Source organism: Podarcis bocagei, assembly GCF_964188305.1.
Source record: "Podarcis bocagei genome assembly, chromosome: 9".
In the NCBI taxonomy this organism is placed as follows: domain Eukaryota; kingdom Metazoa; phylum Chordata; class Lepidosauria; order Squamata; family Lacertidae; genus Podarcis; species Podarcis bocagei.
This window is the reverse complement of record NC_138134.1, coordinates 78,275,457-78,303,093: the sequence shown is the minus strand read 5'-3', so window position 1 is coordinate 78,303,093 and position 27,637 is coordinate 78,275,457. Positions and strand designations below refer to the sequence as shown.

The 27,637-nt window shown below is 47.8% G+C and overlaps 1 protein-coding gene across 3 annotated transcripts; it reads left to right on the top strand.

The window, feature by feature from the left end:
• The first annotated feature begins 9,050 nt into the window (after positions 1-9,050).
• LOC308594308 (uncharacterized protein) lies at positions 9,051-26,116 on the top strand. Of its 3 annotated transcripts, none has more exons than XM_081207358.1 (7): positions 9,051-9,299; positions 13,817-14,123; positions 17,336-17,443; positions 19,996-20,082; positions 23,720-23,880; positions 25,083-25,186; positions 25,829-26,116. In XM_081207358.1, exons 2-7 carry the CDS (start codon positions 13,835-13,837, stop codon positions 25,992-25,994), a joined length of 915 nt encoding a protein of 304 aa, XP_081063484.1. In that variant the 5' UTR covers positions 9,051-9,299; positions 13,817-13,834; the 3' UTR covers positions 25,995-26,116. The 3 variants fall into 3 exon arrangements, with proteins under 3 accessions (XP_081063484.1, XP_081063486.1, XP_081063485.1); XM_081207360.1 differs by having other exon boundaries at positions 9,053-9,299; positions 13,893-14,123; XM_081207359.1 differs by lacking the exon at positions 9,051-9,299 and having other exon boundaries at positions 13,873-14,123.
• The last annotated feature ends 1,521 nt before the right edge of the window (positions 26,117-27,637 follow it).

The window sequence follows — 27,637 nt, the reverse complement described above, 5'->3', positions numbered from 1 at the left end:
GGGCTTGGAAGATGCTAGAGAGAGCCGCAAAGCGGGGGGGAGGCAGGTCCCCCTTTGCCCACGCCCTCTCTGTGCAGTTGGTTTACGCACCGAGAGGGGAGGCGTAGGATGGGGGTCAAGAGACTGCTCTGCTGGGGAAAGTTTAAGGACCGTCCACTCCCAGATTCTGCTAGTGACTGAGCAGACATGGAATTGAGTCGTTCTGCACTGTGAATGTTTTTGCACTGATAATAAAGCCTTCAAAAGAGCAGTGGGGGTCTTGCCTGTTCGCCCGCGAGCAACCACGCCGGCATACACCTAACAGTTGGTAATGAGGAAGCTTTCTATCTTTGTTCATATAATCGTCTTTGTCAAAGGAATGCTCTGGTAGAAATAGTATTCCTGCTTCAGGAATAGCTCCACTCCACCCCAATATGTAAATATGGGGAAATCAAATTAATCTACAAAACCTCTGATTATATATATATATATATATATATATATATATATATATATGCAGGTTTTGGTGTCTTCGGGTATCTTCCCGTGTAAGAGTTGGGGTGTCTAGGCGACGTTTCGACGAGGTCTCACTCGTCATCTTCAGGCTGGTGCTTTCGGCTTCTTGTTACTAGAACAGAGCAGGATCTCAGTGTTTGAGTTCCTATAAATACTGTTGAGGGGGTGTGGTGTATAGCCTCCAACGTTCTGGGCAGAGAGGAAGTTCCCAGGTTATTGTGCCTTTTCTTCTTTTGTTCATTAATTACTTGAGGGATATCTTGAGTGATTTCTTGAGTGATATTCTGAGTACCACTTAGGAGGGTCATTAGGTGTGGATTAGTTGCTAAAGCTTTCGTGTCTTGACCTCTTGAGCTAGTGAAGAGTTTTTCTGAGAAGATGGCTGTACTGCACTTAGTTGTGCTCTGGCTTGGCTTCGTGTATAGGGGCGAGCTGTGGTTTTGTGCCCTGTGCCAGCCAGATCTGTGTAGGGATTGCAGGGGGGTGCAGCATCCGGAGGTGCCACTATGGTTTGGCTACTGGATGGTGTCTGTAATTTATCTGTGGAGAGGGTCTGGGTTTGGGTCTGGTGTGGTTGATTGGAGATGGCGTTCTGTGTGACGACACGTCCCGCCTGCCAGACATCTGGAAATTAGCCCTCCCCACAAAAACCGACACCAGAACCAGAGGCACACAGAACGCCATCTCCAATCAACCACACCAGACCCAAACCCAGACCCTCTCCACAGATAAATTACAGACACCATCCAGTAGCCAAACCATAGTGGCACCTCCGGATGCTGCACCCCCCTGCAATCCCTACACAGATCTGGCTGGCACAGGGCACAAAACCACAGCTCGCCCCTATACACGAAGCCAAGCCAGAGCACAACTAAGTGCAGTACAGCCATCTTCTCAGAAAAACTCTTCACTAGCTCAAGAGGTCAAGACACGAAAGCTTTAGCAACTAATCCACACCTAATGACCCTCCTAAGTGGTACTCAGAATATCACTCAAGAAATCACTCAAGATATCCCTCAAGTAATTAATGAACAAAAGAAGAAAAGGCACAATAACCTGGGAACTTCCTCTCTGCCCAGAACGTTGGAGGCTATACACCACACCCCCTCAACAGTATTTATAGGAACTCAAACACTGAGATCCTGCTCTGTTCTAGTAACAAGAAGCCGAAAGCACCAGCCTGAAGATGACGAGTGAGACCTCGTCGAAACGTCGCCTAGACACCCCAACTCTTACACGGGAAGATACCCGAAGACACCAAAACCTGCATTCCTGTACCCGTGAAAATCTACGAAAGCATATATATATATATATATATATATATATATATATGCAGGTTTTGGTGTTTTCGGGTATCTTCCCGTGTAAGAGTTGGGGTGTCTAGGCGACGTTTCGACGAGGTCTCACTCGTCATCTTCAGGCTGGTGCTTTCGGCTTCTTGTTACCAGCCTGAAGATGACGAGTGAGACCTCGTCAAGCACCAGCCTGAAGATGACGAGTGAGACCTCGTCGAAACGTCGCCTAGACACCCCAACTCTTACACGGGAAGATACCCGAAAACACCAAAACCTGCATTCCTGTACCCGTGAAAATCTACGAAAGCATATATATATATATATATATATATATATATATATATATATATTCCATATAACCCAAATAACAAAACAGAGCTTCGCATAAATAAGACATAAAAACTAAACCAAAACGAAGGCTGACGAGATGTTAGTTTCATACGAAGAAATGCTAATGCTCGTTGTCTGGATATTTGCCATGAGATACAAGACAGGTAAGTGGAGAGTACCGCTGAAATATACTTGGAGTTGAGTGTGGATTTCATGCTCTTTATTCAGCTCATAGTAGCGAGGAATGGAAGTTTCCCCAAAATATCTGCTTTATATACATTATTTACACAATGGGCAGCACGTGATTGGCTAATTCCAGGATTCTCCTGTAGGCCAATCAGGTTGCGGATTCACTTCCACCTGGAGCTGGATTGGGTGGCTCCTGCTGACCAATCATACTGCTGCATTGTTCTAGGACCAATCAGACTGCTGCATTCTGAATCCTATTGTTCTAGGACCAATCAAACTGCTGCATTTTGGATCCTATTCAACTCAGTACACAACAACTGCCATAAGAATTGAAGAGAACACAAGGTGTGGCACACATGACTTAAAAGATGTACAGAAACTGTTACCAGAAAATAAGGGTGTGCTTTTCAATGGCCCAACTCCCTAAGTTCGCTTCCAGTCAGAGATTAATGAGCTGAGGCAGAAATCCCGTGAAACCAAGGCTGATTTTTATTATCTGTTGCAACAGAATCCCCCTCGCCCCCACCACCTTTGGCAGGAGGTGAAGAAGGACCCAGAGCCAAGAAAACAACAACACTCTTTTGAATGTAAAAAATTCCTTCCTGTAGCACCTTAAAGACCAACTAAGTTAGTTCTTGGTATGAGCTTTCGTGTGCATGCACACTTCTTCAGATACACTGAAACAGAAGTTGCCAGATCCTTCTATATAGTGAGAAGGTGGGGAGGGGTATTACTCAGAAGGGTGGTGGGAATGGGAGATTGGCAGATAGCTGAGATGAGCCTGTTGACGACTCTTAACGACTGTAATAGGTCTTACAGGAAAAGGCAAGGGGTGAGAAGGGGAGAAATGGCTTAGTCATGTATAATGAGATAAGAATCCAATGTCTCTGTTCAGACCAGGTCTCTCCATGGTTTTAAGTTTGGTAATGAGTTGCAATTCAGCAGCTTCTCTTTCCAGTCTATTTCTGAAATTCCTTTGTAGTAAAACAGCTACTTTGAGATCTTGTATAGAATGTCCTGGGAGATTGAAGTGTTCTCCTACTGGTTTCTCTGACATCAAGAATCACAAAACAGAGAAACCAGTAGGAGAACACTTCAATCTGCTCCCCCCCGGCTCCCCTTCGCCCTCCCGGCTCTCTATGCCGCCCACTGGGGACCCCCCTCACCTGTCAAGTCCGGAGCGCCGGTGGAAGTTGCATGCATGCATGCAGGGCGCCGCGTTGCCATTGCATTGCACTGCACTCCATGCAACGCCTGCACGCATGCATTGCCTTGCACGCCCGCCAAGGGGTCTCCCCGTGGTCCGATGCGTCCCCTCCGGCGCGGATGCAGCATTGCAAAAATAACCCCCCCCCCGACGCAGCCCTACCTGGGGGGGCAGCCTCCGCCTCCGCCGCTCCGCCTCCGCGGGGATCCCCGGGCTCCATCCTGCCGCCCGATCTCCGCGGGGGCGCAGGCAGGCTGCGTGGGGTCTGCGCGGAAGAGCCCCTGCCCGCCCGGCCGCCGCCGCTGCGCTCATTCTATGGCCGGGAGAAGAGCGCTTCAAACAAAACGCCCGGCCCGCCAGGCCACGCTGGGAAACGTAGTTTGCGCACCCCGCGCGGGCGCGGAGCCCAAGGGCGAGGGGACTATGGATCCCGGCAGCCCCCACGCCGGGGACGGAGGGGGAGAGGCCGGGTGCAGGGATGGAGGGACGGGTGGGCGAGCGAGTGAGTGAGTGGCAGCCGCCAAGCCTTGGCCGAGAGCCAGGAAGGGCCTCCCCGGAGGAGGAGGAGGAGGGAGGCGCAGAGTGGGAGGGAGGGAGGGAACCCCAGGGGTCATCTAGTGACGGCGCCCCAATCGAAAATTTGACTTAAAAAAAAAATCTTTCGAATTTTTTAATTTTTCCTGCGGCACACCAGGCAACATCTCGCAGCACACTAGTGTGCCGCGGAACAGTGGTTGGGAAACACTGAAATAGGGTGACCCCGGCAGGGACCGCTGTCTGGGGGAGTGCCTTTGGCCCTGGCGCCTCTGGGCGTGCAGACATGGCCACTCCTCCTGGATCCCTTAAATGGGATATCCCAGCGTTTGGAGGGGCAGGCAGCGGCTACAACCTCCCCTCCGTCCAAAACAAGGGATTGCCCCAATGCTCAACCAGTTGTGACGAATTGCTATGAGGTTGGCAAAACCACCGGGTCAGTGCCAGTTAGCCTGGTGGGCAAATTCCTACCCGGCCCAGTAAGAACGGTGACCACCGTAGCCACAGCAAAGTCATTGCCTATCAGCGTAAACCGTGGGTGGGTAGGATGGGGAGAAAACCCAGCGCAGGAACAAACAGGACATGCCCCAGGTGTGGGCTGCTTAAATGGGCAGGGGCGGATCCGAGGGAAGCCCACCGTTGGCTCCATTGGCTCCGCCCCTGGCTCCGCCCACACCCCAGCCTGCATCCCCTTTCACTAATGCAGGGTGCAGGCTGAGATCCAGCTCCTGAATGGCGGCGGGGGCAAATACCCCTCCGCGTATCAGGAAGGGCACTGCCGTTTGAATTCCAGCGTCGGGGACCCAGTGAAGCCTCTTCCATCCAGCAACGCCACCGCACCAAGAGGGGTGAGTGGACTTAGCAAGTTTCACGTGGCTCCAGACAGTTTTACACAAAGCATTGGCATTTGATGAAGACAATCGGGATGCCCATCTGAGCAAACAATGGCAGATTCAGGAACTTCCCCTGATGGCTACCTGCCTACATGTTCAGGGGAATCATGGAGGATTTCCCACAATGCAAAGAGGCAAGAATACATTGTTCCATGGGGAAACTCCAGTCTTCCTTGTTTTCACAGGCTAGAGTGAAAGTATCTGGCATAAGTATACAGTGGTACCAAACTTAATCCGTTCCGGAAGTCTGTTCCAAAATCAAAGCGTTCCAAAACCAAGGTGCACTTTCCCATAGAAAGTAATGCAAAACAGATTAATCCATTCCAGACTTTTAGAAACAACCCCTAAAACAGCATTTTAACATGAATTTTACTATCTAACGATACCATTGATCCATAAAACGAAATCAATAATCAATGTACTGTACTAAAAAATAAATAAAACAGTATTGTAGATGATAAAAAAAATTCTTACCTGCGCTGATGATAGTCATTGTTTGGATGGGGGGGGCTTTTATCCATTTACGCAGTCACACAATCAATCAATCAATCAATCAATCAATTAAATCAATCAATTAGCTGAACTGGAATCCACACAGTCACAAATACAAATTAACTGAAAAAGCTTCAAAACAAAAAAATGCAAAATAAATAGCAAAAACAAAAGCACCAAATATAAGGTCCAAATATAGACTCAGAACACGGCAATTGGAAACGGAAGGCTTGAATTACAATGGGGAGAGCAAATGATCAGCGCAACAGGAAACACGGGGGCAGCGCAAATGAGCATATACTTCTGGGAGTGAGACCCCCTCCTCCCACCCACCCACTTGTCCCCTCCCAAGATGGGACCATGTGATGAGCAAATGGGTATCTGAGTCTCTGTGTCCCCCCTCCCGTCTCTCCTCTGCCCTGCAGCTGTTTCTTTGGCATCTGTGCTTCTGCCCCCCTTCCCGAGTTCTCAGTCCACCTTCTAAATGACCCTCCTCTCTCCCCTCCCTCATTTTTGGTCCCTCTCCCTCAGAGCATTTCCTATCTGAAGAAGGGTGAGTTCTACCACCACCACACCAAAGGGACACAGCACAATGCCCTCCACTGTCCTGAGAAAACCCTTAATTCTGATTTTATTTTATTCCTTGGTAGATTTACAAAAAGAAAAACACACACTAATAAATACATTTTAGAAAGGGGCAAGACTAGACACTGAATTTTATTTAATTTTTTTTTGTTTAAATCAAGACTCCTTGCACTCTGTCCTTTTCCCCTGCCCCCCCCCCCCGACCATATAGGCTCTTAGTCTCCTTTTCTGCTCAGAAATTCTGTCTCCCTTCTGCTCTTCAGAAACACGCTATCCATGAGTTGCGGACCCAAGGTGTGTGCTTATCTCTGCATATTTTCTGCCTACCCTTTCCTAACAACACGCTTAGCAAAAGCAGACCCTCATAACAGCCAACTTAGATAATGCTTATTTATTTTGCCAATTAAAAGACTGACTGGAATCAGCTTGAGGGTGATGACACCTGGGTAAGCTAGGTGAGTTCCAAGGTAAAAAAAAACAGTTCCGTAGTTGGAACATCCAATTGAAAGGGCCCATAAGCTGTTCATGAGTTCAGATAACCAATCATATTATTAGGAAGGCCTGTGCACAAGGTCATCATTTATAGAGAATATTATGAAGGTGCCTTGAATGTTGTATTCTAAGCCCAGCTCTTGGAGAAATCCTCTGAATAAAGTTTAATTATTTCCACGTTCTGTCTGTCTTCTTTTGGCTTGAAGAACTGGTGAAACCAAGACCCTCCTTTGTAGGGTAACAGTGTCCCACTCCTCCTTTCTCCGTTCCACCTTAAAAGGAACAGGCATGACTGTTGTGTGTCACATGCCTGTTTACTTCCAGCACAGTTCTGCTGGGATCTTCCATTTTGTATATTGCTTTTGCATCAGTGGCGTAGCGTGGGGGGTGCCAGGGGGGCAGGCCGCACCGGGCGCAACATCTGGGGGGGGGGCGCTCGCTGCCTCTGGAGTCGCCGAAGAGCCTCGGGCGCAGGCTGTAGCAGAGCCGCATGTCTCGCGGAACCGACGAGCTGTGCGCGCGTCCCGGCTGAAGGCGCCCGGCAGGCAGCGGCTCTCAGCGCTCGCCGCGGAGGACGCGCCAGGCAGCCCCTCCTCACAGCCCCGCCTCCGCCGCTGCTGCTGCAGCTGCTGGGCCGTTGCATTTTCCTCGCCTCTCTGCCCCCTCCTCCTCCGGGCAAGCGGCGTCGTTTGGGCGGCAGCGCCAGCGGCAACTCGCAGGTTAGGGGTTAGGGGGGGCGCAAATTACGTGCCTTGCCCCGGGTTAGGGGGCGCAAATTACTTGCGTTGCCCCGGGTACTGACAACTCACGCTACGCCGCTGTTTTGCATTGCTGTTTTGCTGGACACGAAGGGAAGCAGACATGTTTTTCCTTTGTTCCTGAACTATGCTGAATAAATGCTGTAAATATGCTTACACGTGACTCTGTCCGCCACTTCCGTTGTGGAGATTTACCGTATTTTTTGCACCATAACACTCACTTTTTTCCTCCTAAAAAGTAAGGGGAAATGTCTGTGCGTGTTATGGAGGAAATGCCTACGGGTGGCATGCCTACGGATTTTCCTCCTCTAAAAACTACGTGCGTGTTATGGTCGGGTGCGTGTTATAGAGCGAAAAATACGGTATTCACTCTGCTAATTAGCGTGCTCGGTAGGTTCAGAAGGCTACTGAGGCTTGAGTCGCTGATTGATTGATGCTGTTCCGTGACCTGGAGATCGCCCGGCTGCCGGCTGGTGGCTGGTGGCTGGAGCCAGTTGGGGGCCTGCCTGATACCCCCGTCTCCCTGGCAGGGTGGCCCTGCCCTCTGCCTGCCCTTCAGAACCAGCATGTCATGCAGTGCTGGGCCTCATTGGTGGCAGCCCCTCTCCTTCCCTGCCTGCTCTTCAGCCGCCGCTACGAGCTGCCCAAAGAGGAGGCTGGCAGCGGCAGCCATTGAGAGGTCATGGAGAGGCAATGGGATGTTGCCTTGCCTCCACAGCTTGGGACAAGTGCCGGCTCATCTTCCTCTCTGGGCTCAGTGGCGGCAGTACTGGCAGGGAAAATAGGGACATTCCAGGATCAAACCAGACGCCAGGACGGCTTTCGTAATTCCAGGACTGTCCCTGGAAAACTGGGACACTTGGAGGGTATGAGATCTGAATCACTTTGTAGGTTACAAGGGTCTAGTACTGCAGAGCTTAAATACCAGATGAGAAATGCTGTAGCCCATGGCTTCTTGGGCTCTGCTTTCTGCACTGGTTTGTCTCAGTCCTCATCCAAAGTGTAGGAGGTGGTTCTTCAGTGGTAAGACGCCATGTCAATATTAATCTCAGTAGTGGCCTTCTCGGTAGTGGCACGCGCCCTGTGGAAAACTCTCCCATCATATGTCAAGGAAATAAACAACTATCTGACTTTTAGAAGACATCTGAAGGCAGCCCCGTTTAAGGAAGTTTTTAATGTTTGATGCTTTATTGTATTTTTAATATTTTATTGGAAGCCGCACAGAGTGGCTGGAGAAGCCAAGCCGGATGGGCGGGGTATAAATAATAACTTGGCTCAGAGCTGTCCAGCAAAAGCCAGCTGCGGACAGGACAGATTGGATAGTGCCCCTGTAGTCACCAAGAAGCCTTCCCATTATTCCTAAAAGTTTTGAAAGTATTCCTCTTTCAACACACACACACACACACACACACACACACACACACACACACACACACTTACTTAAATAGCTTAATGTATGAAAATAAAACCACACAGTGGCTGATAGTAATAGTGGCATTCTAGGAATAGTGCTGGGTCAAATTTCATCTGAGTCGCAAACTCCCTCTAGGAGATTCTGAAGGTGGGAGACAGCTAGGCTCACAGAGCCAGTGAAGGACCTTTCTTTAGCCACAAGGGTCTTGCCCCACTTGGTTTGACATGGGATGCCAAAGACTGCTGCCTCCTCACAGGCCCAGCGCCATCACAATCTGCCTTACCTTTCAGCCACAGGTGTGCTTGTGATGGTGAATGGTGGCAGGGCAGGGCAGGCAGCCAATCAGCAAGCGGCTTGTGTCACAGGGCTGCTGCTTGCACCATCCTGGGAGGACAAAGGAAGTGAGTATAAGGCCGTGGGAGGGAGGCATAAGAATCCATGGGAAATATAGAGCAGAAATAGCATAGGGTTCAAGAGAATCAGACTCGGAAGAAGAGCAAGGGAAATCCTGGACAGATAATCTGGAAGGGAATCCTAAAGTGAACCAGAATCAGGAGGTACAGTAGTTGCCTCGACACTACAGCAGATTATCCAATGTTGGGAAGATCTACTTAGGTAATCCTTGAATTTTTAACCTCAACCTCCCCTTACTAGAGCTTAAACTGTTCCCTTTTCACAGTGAATGCTTTTATTTGAGAATTTAAAAGATAGTTTAAATCTGTTAGGCGACTTCTCCTTCCTTCCCACCTCCTCCAGATATTTCTGAGTTTCCTCCTAACCTTTGCCTTCTTTGCATCACGACAGACTTGCCTTAATTTGATGCAGCACCAGCCACGAATCGCATTTGCAACTGCCTGTTGCTTGGTGGCCACCAAATGCTGGGGTTTCCCACTGCTTATTGGGTCTTGAACGCAGCGCCAGAATCCCTGAAGAGGCAAAGCTCTTCACACAGTGTGTAGTTAAGCTACGGAACTCATTCCTAAAGGAGCCAGTGATAGCCAGCAACCTTGATGGTCTCCAAAGAGAATTAGCAAAATTCACGGAGGAGGAGGGCTATTGATGGCTACTAGCCAGGATAATAATAATAATAATAATTTATTATTTATACCCCGCCCATCTGGCTGGGTTTCCCCAGCCACTCTGGGCGGCTTCCAAAAGAATATTAACATACTATGATACATTAAATATTAAAAGCTTCCCTAAACAGGGCTGCCTTCAGATGTCTTCTAAAAGTCTGGTAGTTGTTGTTCTCTTTGACATCTGGTGGGAGGGCGTTCCACAGGGCGGGTGCCACTACCGAGAAGGCCCTCTGCCTGGTTCCCTGTAACTTGGCCTCTCGCAGTGAGGGAACCGCCAGAAGGCCCTCGGAGCTGGACCTCAGCGTCCGGGCAGAACGATGGGGGTGGAGACGCTCCTTCAGGTATACTGGACCGAGGCCGTTTAGGGCTTTCAAGGTCAGCACCAACACTTTGAATTGTGCTCGGAAACGTACTGGGAGCCAATGTGGGTCTTTCAAGACCGGTGTTATATGGTCTCGGCGGCCGCTCCCAGTCACCAGTCTGGCTGCTGCATTCTGGATTAGTTGTAGTTTCCGGGTCACCTTCAAAGGTAGCCCCACGTAGAGCGCATTGCAGTAGTCCAAGCGGGAGATAACCAGAGCATGCACCACTCTGGCGAGACAGTCTGCAGGCAGGTAGGGTCTCAGCCTACATACCAGATGGAGCTGGTAGACGGCTGCCCTGGACACGGATTTAACCTGTGCCTCCATGGACAGCTGTGAGTCCAGAATGACTCCCAGGCTGCGCACCTGGTCCTTCAGGGGCACAGTTACCCCATTCAGGACCAGGGAATCCCCCACACCTGCCCGCCTATGCTAGTCAGAGACAGCAATGCTTCTGAAGGACAGTGGCTGGAAACCGCAGGAGGGGAATGCTGCTCTTGAGTTCGAATCCTGCTTGCAGGTTTCCCAGGGCATATGGTCGGCCCCTGTAAGAAAAGGATGCTGTGCTAGATGGGTCATTGGTCTGATCCTGCAGCCTCTTCTTAGGTCCTTGTGTTGCAGGAGGATATTCAGTGTTGGGTAGATACACACGGGCAATTCCTGAATAGTTGTTGTTGTTGTTGTTGTTGTTGTTATTATTATTATTATTATTATTATTATTATTATTATTATTATTATTATTATTAATATTTATACGCCACCCATCTGGCTGAGCTTCCCCAGCCACTCTGGGCGGCTTCCACTCAAGTGTTAAAAACAATACAGCATTGAATATTAAAAACTTCCCTAAACAGGGCTGCCTTCAGATGTCTTTTAAAGAGAAGATAGCTGCTTATTTCCTTCACATCTGGTGGGAGGGCGTTCCACAGGGCAGGCGCCACTACCAAGAAGGCCCTCTGCCTGGTTCCCTGTAACCTCACTTCTTGCAATGAGGGAACTGCCAGAAGGCCCTCGGTAACCTTAGCCACCAATTCAAAGTGTTGGTGCTGACCTTTAAAGCCCTAAACCGCCTTGGTCCAGGATACCTGAAGGAGCATCTCCACCCCCATCATTCTGCCCGGACACTGAGGTCCAGCGCTGAGGTCCTTCTGGCGGTTCCCTCACTACAAGAAGCCAAGTTACAGGGAACCAGGCAGAGGGCCTTCTTGGTGGTGGCACCCATCCTGTGGAACGCCCTCCCACCAGATGTCAAAGAGAACAACAACTACCAGTCTTTTAGAAGACATCTGAAGGCAGCCCTGTTTTGTTGTTGTTTAGTCGTTTAGTCGTGTCTGACTCTTTGTGACCCCCTGGACCAGAGCACACCTGGTACTCCTGTCTTCCACTGCCTCCCGCAGTTTGGTCAAACTCATGCTGGTAGCTTCAAGAACACTGTCCAACCATCTCATCCTCTGTCATCCTCTTCTCCTTGTGCCCTCCATCTTTCCCAACATCAGGGTCTTTTCCAGGGAGTCTTCTCTTCTCATGAGGTGGCCAAAGTCTTGGAGCCTCAGCTTCAGGATCTGTCCTTCCAGTGAGCACTCAGGGCTGATTTCCTTCAGAATGGAGAGGTTTGATCTCCTTGCAGTCCATGGGACTCTCAAGAGTCTCCTCCAGCACCAGAATTCAAAAGCATCAATTCTTCGGCGGTCAGCCTTCTTTATGGTCCAGCTCTCACTTCCATACATCACTGCTGGGAAAACCAGAGCTTTAACTATAAGGACCTTTGTTGGCAAGGTGATGTCTCTGCCCTGTTTAGGAAAGATTTAATGTTTAATAGGTTTTTGTATTTTGAGATTCTGTTGGAAGCCACCCAGAGTGGCTGGAGAAACCCAGCCAGATGGGCGGGGTATAAATAAATAAATAATAATAATAATAATAATAATAATAATAATTAGCCTTCTGTTGATGGAGCTTAAATTACTTCCTTCTTTTTCTTTCCGCAATGAACAATTTTATCTGAGAGCTTAAAAAAATTGTTAAAAGCTGTTAGCAGCTGCTCTTTCTCAGCTTTGAAGATGTTTCTGATCACCTGAATGTAATAGAACCATAGGACTGTAGAGCTGGAAGGGACCCCGAGGGTCATCTAGTCCAACCCCCTGCACTGCAGGAATCTCATATAAAGCATCTGTGACGGACACCCAACCTCTGCTTAGAAACCTCCAAGGAAGGAGAGTCCACCACCTTCTGAGGGTGTCTGCTGATCAGACCATAAGAAGGGCCTGCAGGATCAGGCCAAGGGCCCATATAGCCCAGCATCCTGTTCTCACAGACGCCAACCAGATGCCCTGGCAAACCAAGGAGCATGGCATGAGCTGAAGAGCAGCTCTCCTCTCCTGTGGATTCCAGCAGCTGGTACTCAGAAACACTGCTGCCTCAAAGTGTGGAGGTGGAGCGTAGCTATTGTGGCCAGTAGCTGTCGGTAGCCCTCTCCTCTGTGAATTGGATTAACCCTTCTTTTAAAGCCATCCAAGTTGGTGCCCATATCTGCCTCCTGTGGCAGGGAGTTCCACAGTCCTGCATGAAGAAGGACTTCCTTTCGTTTCTCCCGAATCTTCCAACACTCAGCTTCATTGGATGCTGATGGGTTCTAGTGCTAGGAGAGAGGAAGAACTTTTCTCTGCCTACTATCTACATGCCATGTGTAATTTTTACAAACTTCTGAGTTTCTTCCTAAGATTCCACCCCACCTCTTTGAATCTCCCTCTTTGCTGGCCGAATCCCCAGAATTAGACGCTGCCTCGGCCACGAATAACAGTGCAATGGGCTGATGCTTAGCAATCACAGTGTGCTATTGCTTTCTGCTACCTGTTGGGTCTTTGGTACCATGACAAAATTGGCAAATGGGGAGATGTTAGAGGCCTTGGAATGAGTCTGCCCCTGCGGCTTGATGGAGGTAGAAACTGTCTCTCATGCCTTGTTACGCTGCCATTTCTACGGGGATATACACTCGGTATTTATTACCCCTGCTATGCAAAAATCTCCAGATGAATCTGAACTTCAATGTCTAAAATCCCGGGTAGAGGACAAGGATCCTGAGATCACATTAAAAGGTAAAGGGACCCCTGACCATTAGGTCCAGTCATGGCCGACTCTGGGGTTGCGGCGCTCATCTCGCTTTATTAGTACAGCTTCCGGGTCATGTGGCCAGCATGACGAAGCCGCTTCTGGCGAACCAGAGCAGCGCACGGAAACGCCGTTTACCTTCCCGCTGGAGTGGTACCTATTCATCTACTTGCAGTTTGACGTGCTTTCGAACTGCTAGGTTGGCAGGAGCAGGGACCAAGTAATGGGAGCTCACCCCGTCGCGGGGATTCGAACTGCCGACCTTCTGATCAGCAAGTCCTAGGCTCTGTGGTTTAACCCACAGCGCCACCCGCATCATCACGTTAAGATCATGTTAAGGGTAGCCAAATTCTGTGCTTTTGCCATAAAACTTAAGGAACAAGCTGTGCTATTATAATGATTAAGGCCTTAAATGATAATTTTAGGTGATATGTTAGTGAGTAAGTTTTAATTTATATATATTTTTAACTGTTGCTATACCTGTTATACCTAATTGCAAATTCAAATGTATCTCTATCATGTTTTATGACTTCCTTGATATTGTATGTGGGCTGGAACTGGTCTGTGACCGACATAATAAATTCAGTTCAGTGTTAGAGGCCTGATGGTGAGCTTGTCCTCTGAGCCCTTGTCTTCATGGGTGTTTCTTCTTGTCATTTCAGCCATGGCCCCCAAGCCGGCAGCGGCGGCGGCGGCACCAACACCACCAGCAGCAGCAGGAGCAGCGCCACCAGCAGGAGCAGCGGCGGCAGCGGCGGCCAAAGGGAAACCCGGTGCTGCTCCTCCGACCAAACCGAAACCACGCTGGCGAATTCCTCTCAAGGTTGGATGGATATTTCTCGGGATTTTCGCCTTCATCTGCTTTTGTGTCTTGGTCACCACGGCTTTCCTCTGTAAGTTCACTCAAATCACCTCTTGACCAATCTCCGCTGCCTGCGTTCTTGTTGACTTTACCTCGTGCTGTATATTGGTGTGTGTGCTTGTCCCGGGGGTGTGTGTGTGTGTGTGTTACCGTGCGGCGTGGTCTGAGTCCGGTCCTAGGTCGAGGGTAAGGAGGCTGTCCGTCAGGGGCGAAGCAAGGTCCAAAGTGAGGAGTTGGGCATGGTCAGGAACTCAGGAGAGTAGGTCAGGGTGCTGGCAGGAACAGGTTACCAACGATGTTGCTCCCGCAACCTGGGGCTGGGCTGACTGGCCTTTATCTCCTCCGAGGCCTAGGGCGGCCCAGGTCCACAGGTGACTCACCTCTCCTGGCCTTAAGGCGAGCACTCCTCCTGTGAGAACTTAGTTCCCTCTGCCTCTCTGCCCTGAGCCTCTGCAGCTCAGGAGAGGCTGGAGGGTTACCGGACCCAGAGGCAACCTCACCTTCCCCTGACGGGGCTGAGAGTGGAGCACCTGCAGGCAATGGGTCCTCCATTGCCTCCGGAGCCAGAGCAGATTCAGCTGGTGTCTGCTCCTGAGGATCTGGCACAGGTGAGGGCCCTTCAGGTTCAAGCCCCATTCCCGGTTCAGCTGGTCCTGGAGGCGGGGACTCCTGTGCAGGCTGGGATTCCTCAGGTTCAGCCTCTGAATCTGATTCCCAGGCCATAACAGTGTGCTAGCAAGTGGGCGCCACACTTTCTTCCTGGCTGACGTTGCACACGTCAGCGATGCCCTCCGTAAACCGTGCGGCTGATCAAGCACATATTGATCCCTCCTCGTGCGGAGGAGCTCTGTGTGAGCACAAGAGTCTGAGCACAACAGTTCAGGCATTGGTGACCAAGGCTGGATTGCTACAATGCAATCTATCTGGGGCTTCCCTTGTGCTTCATCCGGAAACTGCAGTGAGTTCGGAACACTGTAGCCACACTTGCTGATAGGAGTGAGTCCTGTTGGCATGTAAACCCTCTGCTCAGAGATTTGCACTGTTTGCTGTGTTGTTACTATGCCAGGTGCAGAGATGTAGCTTTGGGGGCGAGGAGCTAGCCAGGTTTTTTTGCCCTGCGTGAAGCCTTCAGATGGGTGCCATTGAGGCTCCCAGACTCTCTCTCTCTCTGTGTACTAAACTGGGTCTTTGATCCTTGTGAAAGAAGCCTAGTTTTGCCCGCCAAGTGCAAAGTTTTACTTATGGTATGAAAAGCCCTTAACAGCTTGGGATGGGTTTACTGGTGGGATATGTGGCCTAGGACCCACGTACCTATGGGACCGCCTCTCCTGGTATGCCCCGCGGAGGACCTTAAGGTCCACAAAAGACAACACTTTGGAGGTCCCAAGTTGCAAGGTGGTTAGATTGGTTTCAACTAGGGCCAGGGCCTTTTCAGCACTGGCCCTGACGTGGTGGAACGCTCTGTCCCAAGAGACCAGGGCCCTGCAGGACTTGACATCTTTCCGCAGGGCCTGCAAGACGGAGTTGTTCCGCCTGGCCTTTGGTTTGGACTCGGTCTGACCCTTATGTTTTCCCTCCCCTTATGGTTTTGAACTATGGGCTAGCTACTATTAAAATGAGGCTGCATTTTAAATTGTATTTTAACCTGTATTTTAAATTGTTTCTTTCCCCCTCCCCTATTATGTTTTTATTGTGATTTCACTGGTGTTAGCCGCCCTGAGCCCGGCTCTGGCTGGGGAGGGTGGGGTATAAATAATAATAATAATAATAATAATAATAATAATAATAATAATAATAATAATCATCTTACCCAATATATGCCAATTCTGCTGCTTTGAATGGAAGAACATACACTTTACAGGTGCTAAACTAGGGTTACCAAACATCCCCCTTTCCCGGGGACAGTCCCAGGATTTGTGAATAAGTCCCTGGACAAATTCCATCCCTGGAATGTCCCCGGATTTCATCTAATGTCCCTGGGAAACGCAGCAGTGGCAGTCTCAGCAGCCCGGAGCAGTTGGCTCTGGCTGGCTTCAGGAGCTGCTGGGAAGTCCTCACATGATGGTGGCGCAGGGGCTCTAAGACACAGCTTCCGGGCTGCCTCCACCTTCCCTGACCCCAGCAACTAAGCTGCGAAGGGAAGCTTCATGCTGCCTATCGGAGCAGCCTCCCAACTCCTACTTGCGTGCAAGCAGGAGGGGGCAGGGATCTCTCAGTTAGGCAAAGGGAAGCCTCCCTTCCCAGCTGAGGGATCCCCACCCCCTCCTGCTTGCACGCAAGTAGGAGTTGGGATGGGGCTGCTCCGACAGGCAGTATGAAGCCTCCCTTCCCTCTGCCACCGCCATCGCTGCAGCATCAACATCCTGAACATTAGTATGCATTTATTTATTTATTTATAGTGTCCCCGGATTCATTGAAAAAAATCTGGTAACCTTATGCTAAACAATACTCTTTCCATACTTTTAAGAAATCATTATTTTAGTGTGGCAGCACCTGCACTTTGGAATTCCCTGCCCATTGATATCAGGCAAGCTCCTTCGCTGTATTCTTTTTGCTGCCCACTTACAACATTTTTGTTTAGGCAAATGTAGATGCTGATGTTTCTTGATTTCTTTTTGGCTTATGGCTGATTTTAATTATTTTTTAAAAAATGATTTAATTTACTTGTTTTGAACTGTTTTCATTGACAGTCTTAAGATTTCTTGCAAACCACTAAAGTGTTTGGTTACAATCACGTCGTATATAAATTCTATTTATTTATTTAATTAAAAAAGGTCTGTTTAAAAGGATATTGGGTAAAGATCCCTGTTTGAGACCTTTCTCCCTATGTAACAACAACAACAACAACAACAATGTACTATTTATATCCCGCCCATCTGGCTGGGTTTCCCCAGCCACTCTGGGCAGCTCCCAGCAGAATATTAAAAACACGATAAAACATCAAACATTAAAAACTTCCCTGTACAGGGCTGCCTTCAGATGTCTTCTAAAAGTCAGATAGTTGTTTATTTCCTCGATGGGAGGGCGTTCCACAGGGCAGGTGCCACCACCAAGAAGGCCCTCTGCCTGGTTCCCTGTAACCTCACTTAGGCAGTCCTGGGCATAGTGAAGCAAACTCTGAAGAAGGTATCTTCACTTTTTGGGGGGGATGTGTGTATGCAGGGAGATGAGGAAAGGTTATTTAGGTGTAAGCTTTTAACAGCTTCACATTAAAATTACCTGCATTTGTTTCAATGCCTTTAGTTTATAAGATGAATAAAGAAAAGGAGAGCCCACTTGATCAGCCAATGGACAAACTGAGGACCGCAATGGCAACTGGGCTAAGAAATAACGATCTCATGACTGAAAATCGTAAGTGGAAGGACAATCATCATCTGTTTCTGGTTGTTTTAGAACACCCCCTGCCCCCCCAAAAGCCCCAACAGAAGATAGAGAACAAGAGAACCTAGAAAGAACACTGAACATCATAGAATCATAGAATCATAGAGTTGGAATAGACCACAAGGGCCATCGAGTCCAACCCCCCGCCAAGCAGGAAACACCATCAGAGCACTCCTGATATATGGTTGTCAAGCCTCTGCTTAAAGACCTCCAAAGAAGGAGACTCCACCACACTCCTTGGCAGCAAATTCCACTGTCGAACAGCTCTTACTGTCAGGAAGTTCTTCTTGACCTGGCTGTGTGGGAACTATGCCACAAGACATCCAGTACAAACTTAAAAAAAGCTTAGGATCTCCCCTTCCATCAATAGGAAATATGGAAGCCATCTTTGGAATGAATACTGAAGAAATGAACCTATGCCGCCAATTCTCGTAGTAGACCAGTATGAAGTAAGCAGCACATAAGCAGCACACAAAACCATTCTACGTTCTAAATCTGATATTAATAATCCAAAAATTGAGAGAACAAGGTGCAAGATCTACTACAGAAGCCACAAACAGAAAACTCATTCAAATTGTGTCCAAAAGGAAGATTCAGTCTTTAAAGTTCCTTTAGCCAGGCTTCTGTAGATATCAACAAAGGTAAGTTTGCTCAAAGTGTTGGTGATGTTACGCATGAGAGTTAGACAGGGTGCTGGCGTTGGTCACCTGTTTCGCCCTTGAAGAGTCTTGGGCTTCTTCAATAAATTCTCTCTCACGGTTTTGATATGTTTATAGACATTCAAGTCCATATGTTACATTCCTTCTTGGCTTAAGCTACAAAATTTAGTTTCTTCAGGAAATTCTCCCTCGATATTTTGGTGTATTTACATACATTCAACTTCATATGCTAAGTTCTTTCTTGACTTAAACATTTATTCATTTGCTAAGCCAATGTATGTAAATACACCAAAATCTTGAGGGAGAATTTCCTGAAGAAGGAAACTAAATTTTGTAGCTTAAGCCAAGAAGGAATGTAACGTATGGACTTGAATGTTTATAAATACAGTGGTACCTCGGGTTACATACGCTTCAGGTTACATACGCTTCAGGTTACAGACTCGGCTAACCCAGAAATAGTACCTCGGGTTAAGAACTTTGCTTCAGGATGAGAACAGAAATTGCGGCCCCATTAGCTAAAGTGGTGCTTCAGGTTAAGAACAGTTTCAGGTTAAGTACGAATCTCCGAAAGGAATTAAGTACTTAACCCGAGGTACCACTGTATATCAAAACCGTGAGAGAGAATTTACTGAAGAAGCCTAAGACTCTTCATGGGCGAAACAGGTGACAAACGCCGGCACCCTGTGTAACTCTCGTGCGTAACATTGCCGACACTTCGTTTCATCAAGCTTACCTTTGTTGATATCTACAGGAGCCTGGCTAAAGGAACTTTAAAGACTGAATTTTCCTTTTGGACACAATTTGAATGAGTTTTCTGTTTGTGGCTTCTGTAGTAGATCTTGTACATAGCTCTCTCAATTTTTGGATTGTTAATATAAGGTTTAGAACGTAGAATGGTTTGGTAGCGTTTTGTGTGTCGCTTATGTGCTGCTTACTTCATACTGATCTTTTGAATGAGAGCTCACCCACACTTCCACTTGCCTCGCCATTTCCCCCCAAGGGAAACTGGCTGTTTGCCACTGAATCAGAGCAAACGTCAATCTGGTTTTCTCCAGACTGATGTTTGCACCGATATAACACTTGGGTGGGTTTCCTGGGGGAAAGCGGTGGGCCAAAGGCAAAATTGCTTGGACCCAAGGGGAAAAAACACTCAGATCAGTGTTTTTTAGGCACGACTCACATGGATGTGTGGATGAGCTCTACATCTGTATACAGGCTCCTTCCTTCTTGTGCTTTTGGTCTGCTTCAGGATTCTAGTCCTTAGTGCTGATTATTGGTGGATACAGTGAACTATCTTCTTTAGGATAACCATCTTTTCCTTTAGCTTTCTGCATGTTGCGGATGGAAACAGGGCAGATGCAGATTTAGTCTAGGTAGAGAAATTGTATCTGTAATATTTAGACAGCAAGGTGAAATCAGTGCAAACTCTGTTCATATTTGGGGGTAGGAATCACACAATCATATTTTCTAGTCTTTGTCTAATGATCTTAATAAGGAGTAAGGTGAATATGTAAAGTATCATCCTCTGACACATGATTCTGATTGGTCTATGGCTTCAGAACTTGAAGAACTTATTTGTTCACCTTAAAAACCACCACCACCAATTTTATTATTTGTACCTCGCCCATCTGGCTAGGTTGACCCATCCACTCTGGGGATCCTTATTTTGATTTTGGAGGCTATTTTGGGTTTTTGCTAATGTTCTTTAAGCTATCAACTGTCTTAGTTTTGGGGGAGTTTTTACACTTGATTTGTTTGTTTCCTTGGGTGAGATAGGAAGTTGGTGGGAGACAGTTATTTAAATAAATGGAAGTGTTGGGTGGGAGAAAAGAAACCCTCATCTAAGTTTGGGGATGCTTTCAGCCATGAAGGTAGCTGAAGAAGTCACGAACCTGCCACAGCACATAGCAGATGCCGAAAACCTCTACAACGAGCGGAAAGTAAAGTACCGTAAGTGCCTTCAACCCTCAATATGGTGCTGTGGCACATTTTGGGAATATAAAGGCAAGCAAACATAGATGAGCTGAAATGTGATACTGTGGGTTATATTGCAGATATTAACAGGGTGCAGTTTGAAGTGACCGGATTCATAAAAACTGACTCTTTTTGCCCAGACCCATTAGATATTATTCAAAAACTTTACTTGCAGAACTGTCTTCAAAACAGATAAAAAGCATCAAAGAGACACCCACATAATTCCATTAATATCTTGTGCTGTGAGCAAAGACCAAGCATCTTAGAAATAAAATATAATTCCAAACAGAACTATTTTTAAAAAAGTCTCTCTCCTTATGGCCTCCATTTTGCCTGAAGTTGTTTTCCTGCAGAGACATTTAAACATCCTTACTTCCTCGGAGATCAGGAAATGAAGACTAAAGGCAACTCCCTTTCAAAATGGAGATTTTCAGCCAAATACCTTTGTCACCTGATGTAAGGTTAAACACTCATGTGTTAGCTAGCAGAAAACAACAGTGCTTAACATCTTGAGGTTGTTGGGCGAGGTCTTTAGGGGATTAGGGTCATGGTGTTACCGGTGTGCTGATGATACCCAGCTTTATTTATCCTTGTCATCTGAGTCAGGTGGAGAAGCGCATGCGCTTGATTAGTGTTTGAAGACAGTGATGGGCTAGATGGATAGCGACCAGTAAATGGAGGCTGAATTTTGGCAAGATGAAGGTGCTATGGAATGATAGTTCCTCAATCTGGGAATTGAGTAGGCAGCCTGTTCTGAATGTATGCCCCTCCACCCCTGGGAAGGATTAGGTCTGTAGTCTCGGGATACTATTAGAATCCAGCTTGTTACCAGAAGCTCAGATGTCTTCAGTTGTGTGGAGTCTTGTTGTTCCAGGATGGGAATGGTTCACCCTCTAATAACCTCCAGGGCAGACTTTTTCAATGTGTTCAATGTGGGGCTGTCCCATAGCTGTCAACCGTCCCTTATTTGGTGGGAAACTCCCTTATCCCAGGGCTGTGTCCCGCTGCTGTCCCTTATTGATGATGTCCCTTAAATTTCCCGGGTTTCAAAGGAAGCAGCTCCTTTCCCTCCCTCCCTGCCGGCCAGGTAGGAGGGAGGCTCCAACTGTGTTGCTTGGCTGCGTTGCTCACCCAATAAGGAGTCTAAGAACGACTGGGGGGGTGGAGCTTGCATGCCTTGTGCTGATCAAATCAGCCACGTTGCCTGGGGACTCGCCTTTGCTCAGTGCTTCCCAGCGGAGAAGTGACGGTGGTTTTCCTTGCTGCATCCCCTTTGCCGGGTTGCTGCGCTGTGGGAACCACCGCTTGAGGCTTCGTTTGGCTGCTGGCTGGGCTTTCTGCCTTTGGCTCGGAGGGGCTCAGAAGTTGAATGTACCTGTGCCCGGAAAATCCCTTATTTTGGCTGCTGATCCCTTATTTTCAAGGCTGCTGGTCCCTTATTTTCAAATCTGTAAGTTGGCAGCTATGGGCTGTCCTTCAAGGTGGTTCAAAGGTTACAGCTAGTCTCACACGCAGCCACCAAAGATCATATAGCTCAAGCAGCCAGGGTAACTCTTTTAGAGTCTATTTAATATTCAAGGTTTTGGTTTGACATAAATTCTCTAAACCAGTAGCAGGGAACCTCTGACCCACAGGCCTGTTTATTTCAACAATGTATATACTGCTTAGAATCATAGAACTGTAGTGTTGGAAGGGATCCTGAGGAATCTCAACTAAAGCATCCACTGTATAGTCTCTAAGCAGGCTACAAAAAGGTTATACAGTGGTGCCCCGCAAGACGAATGCCTCGCAAGACGGAAAACTCGCTAGACGAAAGGTGCTTCGCAAAACGAATTTCCTATGGGCTTGCTTCGCAAGACGACAATGTCTTGTGAATTCCTGCTGGGTTTTTTTCCTCCCCCCCCTTTTCTAAGCCGCTAAGGCGCTTATCAGCTGATCCGATCAGCAGATAAGCCGCTAAAAGCCGCTAATAGTGCTAATAGCGCTAATCCTCTAATCCGTCAATGGGCTTGCTTCGCAAGACGAAAAAACCGCTAGACGAAGAGAATCACAGAACGGATTCTTTTCGTCTTGCGAGGCACCACTGTAATATTGATACGATAGAGGTAAAAATAGTTAAAATTAGCTTTAAAATCAGTAAGATGCCTGCTGAAATAAAAAAGGTCTTCATTGATAAGGGCTGATATGGGTCCCAATGAGGTCATTTCCCACAAACAACTTCCACCTGCCTCACAGCTGATGTCATACACAACACCAGAAAGTGAGCTCCTGGTTGTTCCTTGAAAGGCAGGGCTCCTGGTCAGTACCAAGCAGCTGAAATTGGGAGTGTGCCTTCTCTGAAAACAGCGTGATGATAGACATGGGATTCTAGAAGCTTCCAGTGAGCAGGCCGTGGTGTTCAGTAATCTGAACTGGGTCAGGTTCTTGCAATCAAAGCTTGCCCTGTCTTGTTGATATACCAAAAATCACATGAGTCAGTGGGTGGCGAAGGAGTCGTATTTGTATTTTATTTCTGTGCAGAAAGGACCAGCAGGGATGTTTCCCCAAATTAACTGGCCCCGGACAAAACGCTCCAAACAGTTTTATACATTTGGCACAAATTCCACACATTCCATTAAGTTTAAATTTCCTATCCAATAGTTTCCCTCCCCACAGCTGTCTCCCTATGAGCAGCCCAAATTACAAACAGTGTGAGCATGCGTGCTGACTACCATTTTAAACAAAGGAGCTTCCCCATGGTCTGCTAGACTTTTATTGCAGGATTAGATTTCATCTCAGTACAGTGGATGCTTGGGTTGCGAACGTGATCCATGCGGGATGCACATTTGCAACTTGCAGCATTTGCAACCTGCAGTGCCACGTTTGCGCACGCATGGGTTGTGATTCTGTGATTCTGCGCATGTGCAAAGCAAAATTTAGTGCTTCTGTGCATGCACGACCACCGAAAGCCGGAAATAACCTGTTCCGGTACTTCTGGGTTTTGGCAGGTTTGTAACCCGAAAAAACACAACCTGAAGCTTCTGTAACCCGAGGTATGACTGTATAGTATTTCATTCCAGTTACTGAGCATAGTCTGACCACAGTCCAAGCATGCTCAGTAGGTCAAAACCTTATATGATATGGTTCTCTTTATTTCATTACTACAAGTTGAAGCATGGGGCTCGTGTTCTTATCACTGCTGCCGCAGGAGAGGGTTCTTCAGCAATTCCCCAACACAAGAGCTCTAGGGAATGTGTTTCTACCGGTCTTTAAACTCTTTCTGGGATAGAGTCTTCTAATGCTGAGGATTCTGAATCAATATCCTGGGTCATGACCATCACCAGCCTCATAGACAATGATTATAAGTGCCTCTCAAGTTTGATCAAAATCTTCCCACCTGAACCTTTCCAATGAGAACACTTTGAGACAATGTTTATTGTCTTGGGGGTCATTTCCTTCCTCCTAAAAGCTCAAAGCATGTGTTGGGTCAACCGACTGAGTCCATTCCCCCAGCAAAATGTTTTGAGGTAAGCCAGACTGAGAGGGTGACTCTTCCCCAAATCCCAGAACTGTCCTTAGTCTACATGCAACACAGTGCCGGGTATGTTAAAGTCTTTGCATTAATTCCTCCTAGAAAACCTCTTCAAGAAAGGTGCAAAGTCTTCTGGCGGCTGGAAGCTTTTTGGGAAGAATCTCTACTACGTTTCAAAAGGGAAAAAGACCTGGTATGATGCCGAGAACTTCTGCATGTCCAGAGATGCCCATTTGGCCTCCATCCTGACTGATGAAGAACAGGTTATATAATAATAATAATAATAATAATAATAATAATAATAATAATAATAATAATAATAATAATAATAATAATTTATTCCCCTGCCACTCTGGGCAGCTCCCAACAGAATATTAAAAACAATGAAATACCAAACATTAAAAACTTCCCTTAACAGGGCTGCTTTCAGATGTCTTCTATAAGTCAGATAGTTGTTTATTTCCTTGACATCTGATGGGAGGGCATTCCACAGGGTGGGCACCACTACCAAGAAGGCCCTCTGCCTGGTTCCCTGTAGCTTCAGTTCTCACAGGGAGGGAACCACCAGAAGATTCTCAGAGGCGGACCTCAGTGCCCAGACTGAATGATGGGGGTGGAGATGCTCCTTCAGGGATACTGTTATACCTCATGTATACTGAACAATATATACATTGCTCTTCTTTCTCTCTTGCTATTTGGGGTTTATTAGCATCTTTTCCAATGCCTGTATTTTTCTGACTGTCTTTTAACTGTCACATGCAAATACTTCATGACCTCTTGCAAATACTGCTGTACCTTCTTCCTCTCCACACACCACAAACCCTGGTCTGCCACAGATCCTGTCCTGAAATGTGTCACCACAAAAGAATGTGACTTTGAGCACGATCCCATATGCGCATGAAGTGATGGTGAATCTCAGCAGGTGATGGTGGGGCTTCATTGCTTGGGAACCCTAGAACAGAAGTCAGCAAACTTTTCCAGCAGGGGGCTGATCCACTGTCCCTCAGACCTTGGGGGGCGGGGGGGGGGCGCGGACAAACTATATTTTGGAAAAAACTAATGAATAAATTCCTATGCCCCACAAATAACCCAGAGATGCATTTTAAATAAAAGGACACATTCCACTCATGTAAAAACACGCTGATTCCTGGACCGTCCGTGGGCCGGATTTAGAAGGCGATTGGGCCGGATCCGGCCCCTGGGCTTTAGTTTGCCTACCCATGCCCTAGAACATTCCCCCTAATTTTTTGGCAGTTCCGAGATTTGGTGATGGATGTGCAAGTGGTGTGAATTGTTCATGCAGGTCATGGAGCCCATTTAATTGCTTAGCACATAACGTGGGTTTACTTGTCAAGGATTATGAACTTTGAAAAAGACATCCTGGAGCAAAGGACATATGGAAGCCCAGGAATGCTTGTATCTCTTTATTGCCATGATGCTGAATTCCAGTTCCCTCTTTCTGCAGACCTACATCACTTCTCAACTCACCACTCCTGCCTGGATTGGCCTTACAGATGAAAGTGAGGAAGGCAAGTGGGAGTGGACAGATGGCTCCAGATTAATAACACAGTGAGTCTACAAAAACCATACCCCAGGAGGTGATGCTTCTGCATGTCTGAGACAACTGCACCATTTCTTGCAAACTCTGTAGCAGAACTTAGGGTCCCCTTCATTTGGGGTGCCGGTCCTAAGTGCTCAGGCCCCAGCAAGAGAGAAGTTACCTTTAGAATTCATAGGACCTCGTTGACACAAAAGAGAGTGTTCCTTGCTGGTTGTGGATGGGAGATCTGAGCATTGCCTCCCTGGGACCACCATTTTTACTGTCTCCTTCAAAGTCTACGTGGCTCCTCCACAGCGAGTGGACATAACACAAAGCATGGGCATAGACAGGATTTATGTTGGGGGGCGGTACCCACCTGTCCTGTTCCAGATCTGAGCTACCTCCAATGTGATTGGTCAGTTCGTGGAAGCCACGCCTAGCGCTCAGTTGGGTTGCCAGTTGCAATGCTTTGGCTGAATTTTTTTTTTTTGGGGGGGGGGATGAAAACCAAAAACATGGATTTGCAAAATTTTAAAAATCCACCTGGACAAAAAAATTAACCATGAAAAAGAGGACGTGTCCAGGAAAATCTGGACATATAGCAACCCTAGCTTTGTTAGGCTCATCCTCTTTTTTCCGATTTTATAATACAAGCCCTCCTGCACCCCCAGGTACTGGTCTGCTGGCAATCCCAACAGCTGGGAGAACTATGGAGACTCAGAGGAAGATTGTGCTTCCATTATTCCTTCATCTAGAGAAAAAAATTGGAGCGAGTGTAACTGCCACGAACTTCACAGTTGGGTTTGTAAGGAGAGCCTAGATACGGGAGAATTGTAAAATTTGACAAACCCGTTGCCTGGAGCCACACTAGAGTGAAGATGGAACGTGTTTCATTTCACTTCATGGGAAGTCTGCTCAGCCACAGAATGAACAAGAGCGAACAAGAAAATTCTATCTCATTCAAGGACCATTCCTTCAGTTGCCTGACGCCAAGAGAGATGGGAGTATGTGTGCTATTATCAGCTGATTGTGGATGTCTGTGCCCTGAGTGATGGGTGTTGAGGAAGGGTTGCAATTTTCCTCCCCGGGAAGGCTGGCTGGGTCTACTCTGTTGGCAAGGCAGAGCTCTGGAGCAGGGCAACATTCAGCAGATGTGTTGTGTTTCCTCCCTCCAGATGTAGCCTGGGTCAGGGGCATAGTGTGATGGGGGCAGGGGGACCACAGCCCTGGGCGCATAATTTTAGGGGCTATGATGTGGTGACCCCCACAGGGATCCCCCGTCCTGCTCTGCCCGCCGCATCCCCAGCCCTCTTGCTGAATGTCTGCCTGGCCATCATCGGAGGGCATGGGATTTGCCTCCCAAGGGCTGCGTTGGCCCGCCAGGTTCCTCCCTGCATGGGTGACCAGGGCTAAGCTGGTATGCGGGCTCCAGGAATCCTCCAAGCCTTGTGCGTGGGCACCTGGCAGCATTGGAGGCAAGGTTCAGTGGGTTCTGTTGACCCTCTGTGCCCCTTCCTTCTAGGCACATGCACCAGAAATTGATGCACATTCCAGCCAATGAAAAACTGGGGATGCAAAGTAGGAGAATAAAGGATTCCAAGGGCCAGGTAGAGAAGGCTTGAGGGCCACATGTGGTCCCTGGGCCTAAGGTCTCCCACCACTTTAAGAAACAGAAATCTGCTCCCAAGCTTCCAGATTTGATTGCTTTTGCAACATCATGCCAACCAATCATACTGCTGCATTGTTCTAGGACCAATCAGACTGCTGCATTCTGAATCCTATTGTTCTAGGACCAAGCAGACTGCTGCAATTTGGATCCTATTGTTCTAGGACCAATCAGACTGCTTCAGTTTGGATCCTATTCAACATAACACACCACTTTAAGAAACAGAAATCTGCTCCCAAGCTTCCAGATTTGATTGCTTTTGCGACATCATGTGCTTCACCACTGAGCTATGGTTCCTCCCCCTTCTTTTTCAAACAATCCCTGCAAGGCTGTAGGAAAGGAATCGGAAGCAAAAACTTTCACGCACTGGACAAGCGGAAGTGCAGACGAGCCCTCTGCCTTTGGCAGAGCTCTAATGCATGGGTGGGGAACCCGTGGCTTTCCAGATGTTGCTGCAGAATCATAGAATTGTAGAGTTGGAGGGGACCCCAAGAGTCATTTAGTCCAAATCCTTGCAACACAGGAATCACAGATAAATAATCTGTGACTGATGGCCTTCCAACCTCTGCTTCAAAACCTTCACGGAAGCTGCCACCATCTCTGACCGTTGCCCATGCTGGCTGGGGCTGATGTGAGTAGTAGCCCTCCAACATCTGGAGGGTCACAGGTTACTCATACTTGTCCTAAAGGAAGGAAACCCACATCCTGGACAGAGCATATAGGAGCTCTGTTTTAGAGGATTTAATGTGGTCAGAAAATGGGAATTTTAATTTCCTCAATCACAAATGCTAGTCATTTTCCCAGGGGGTAAAGG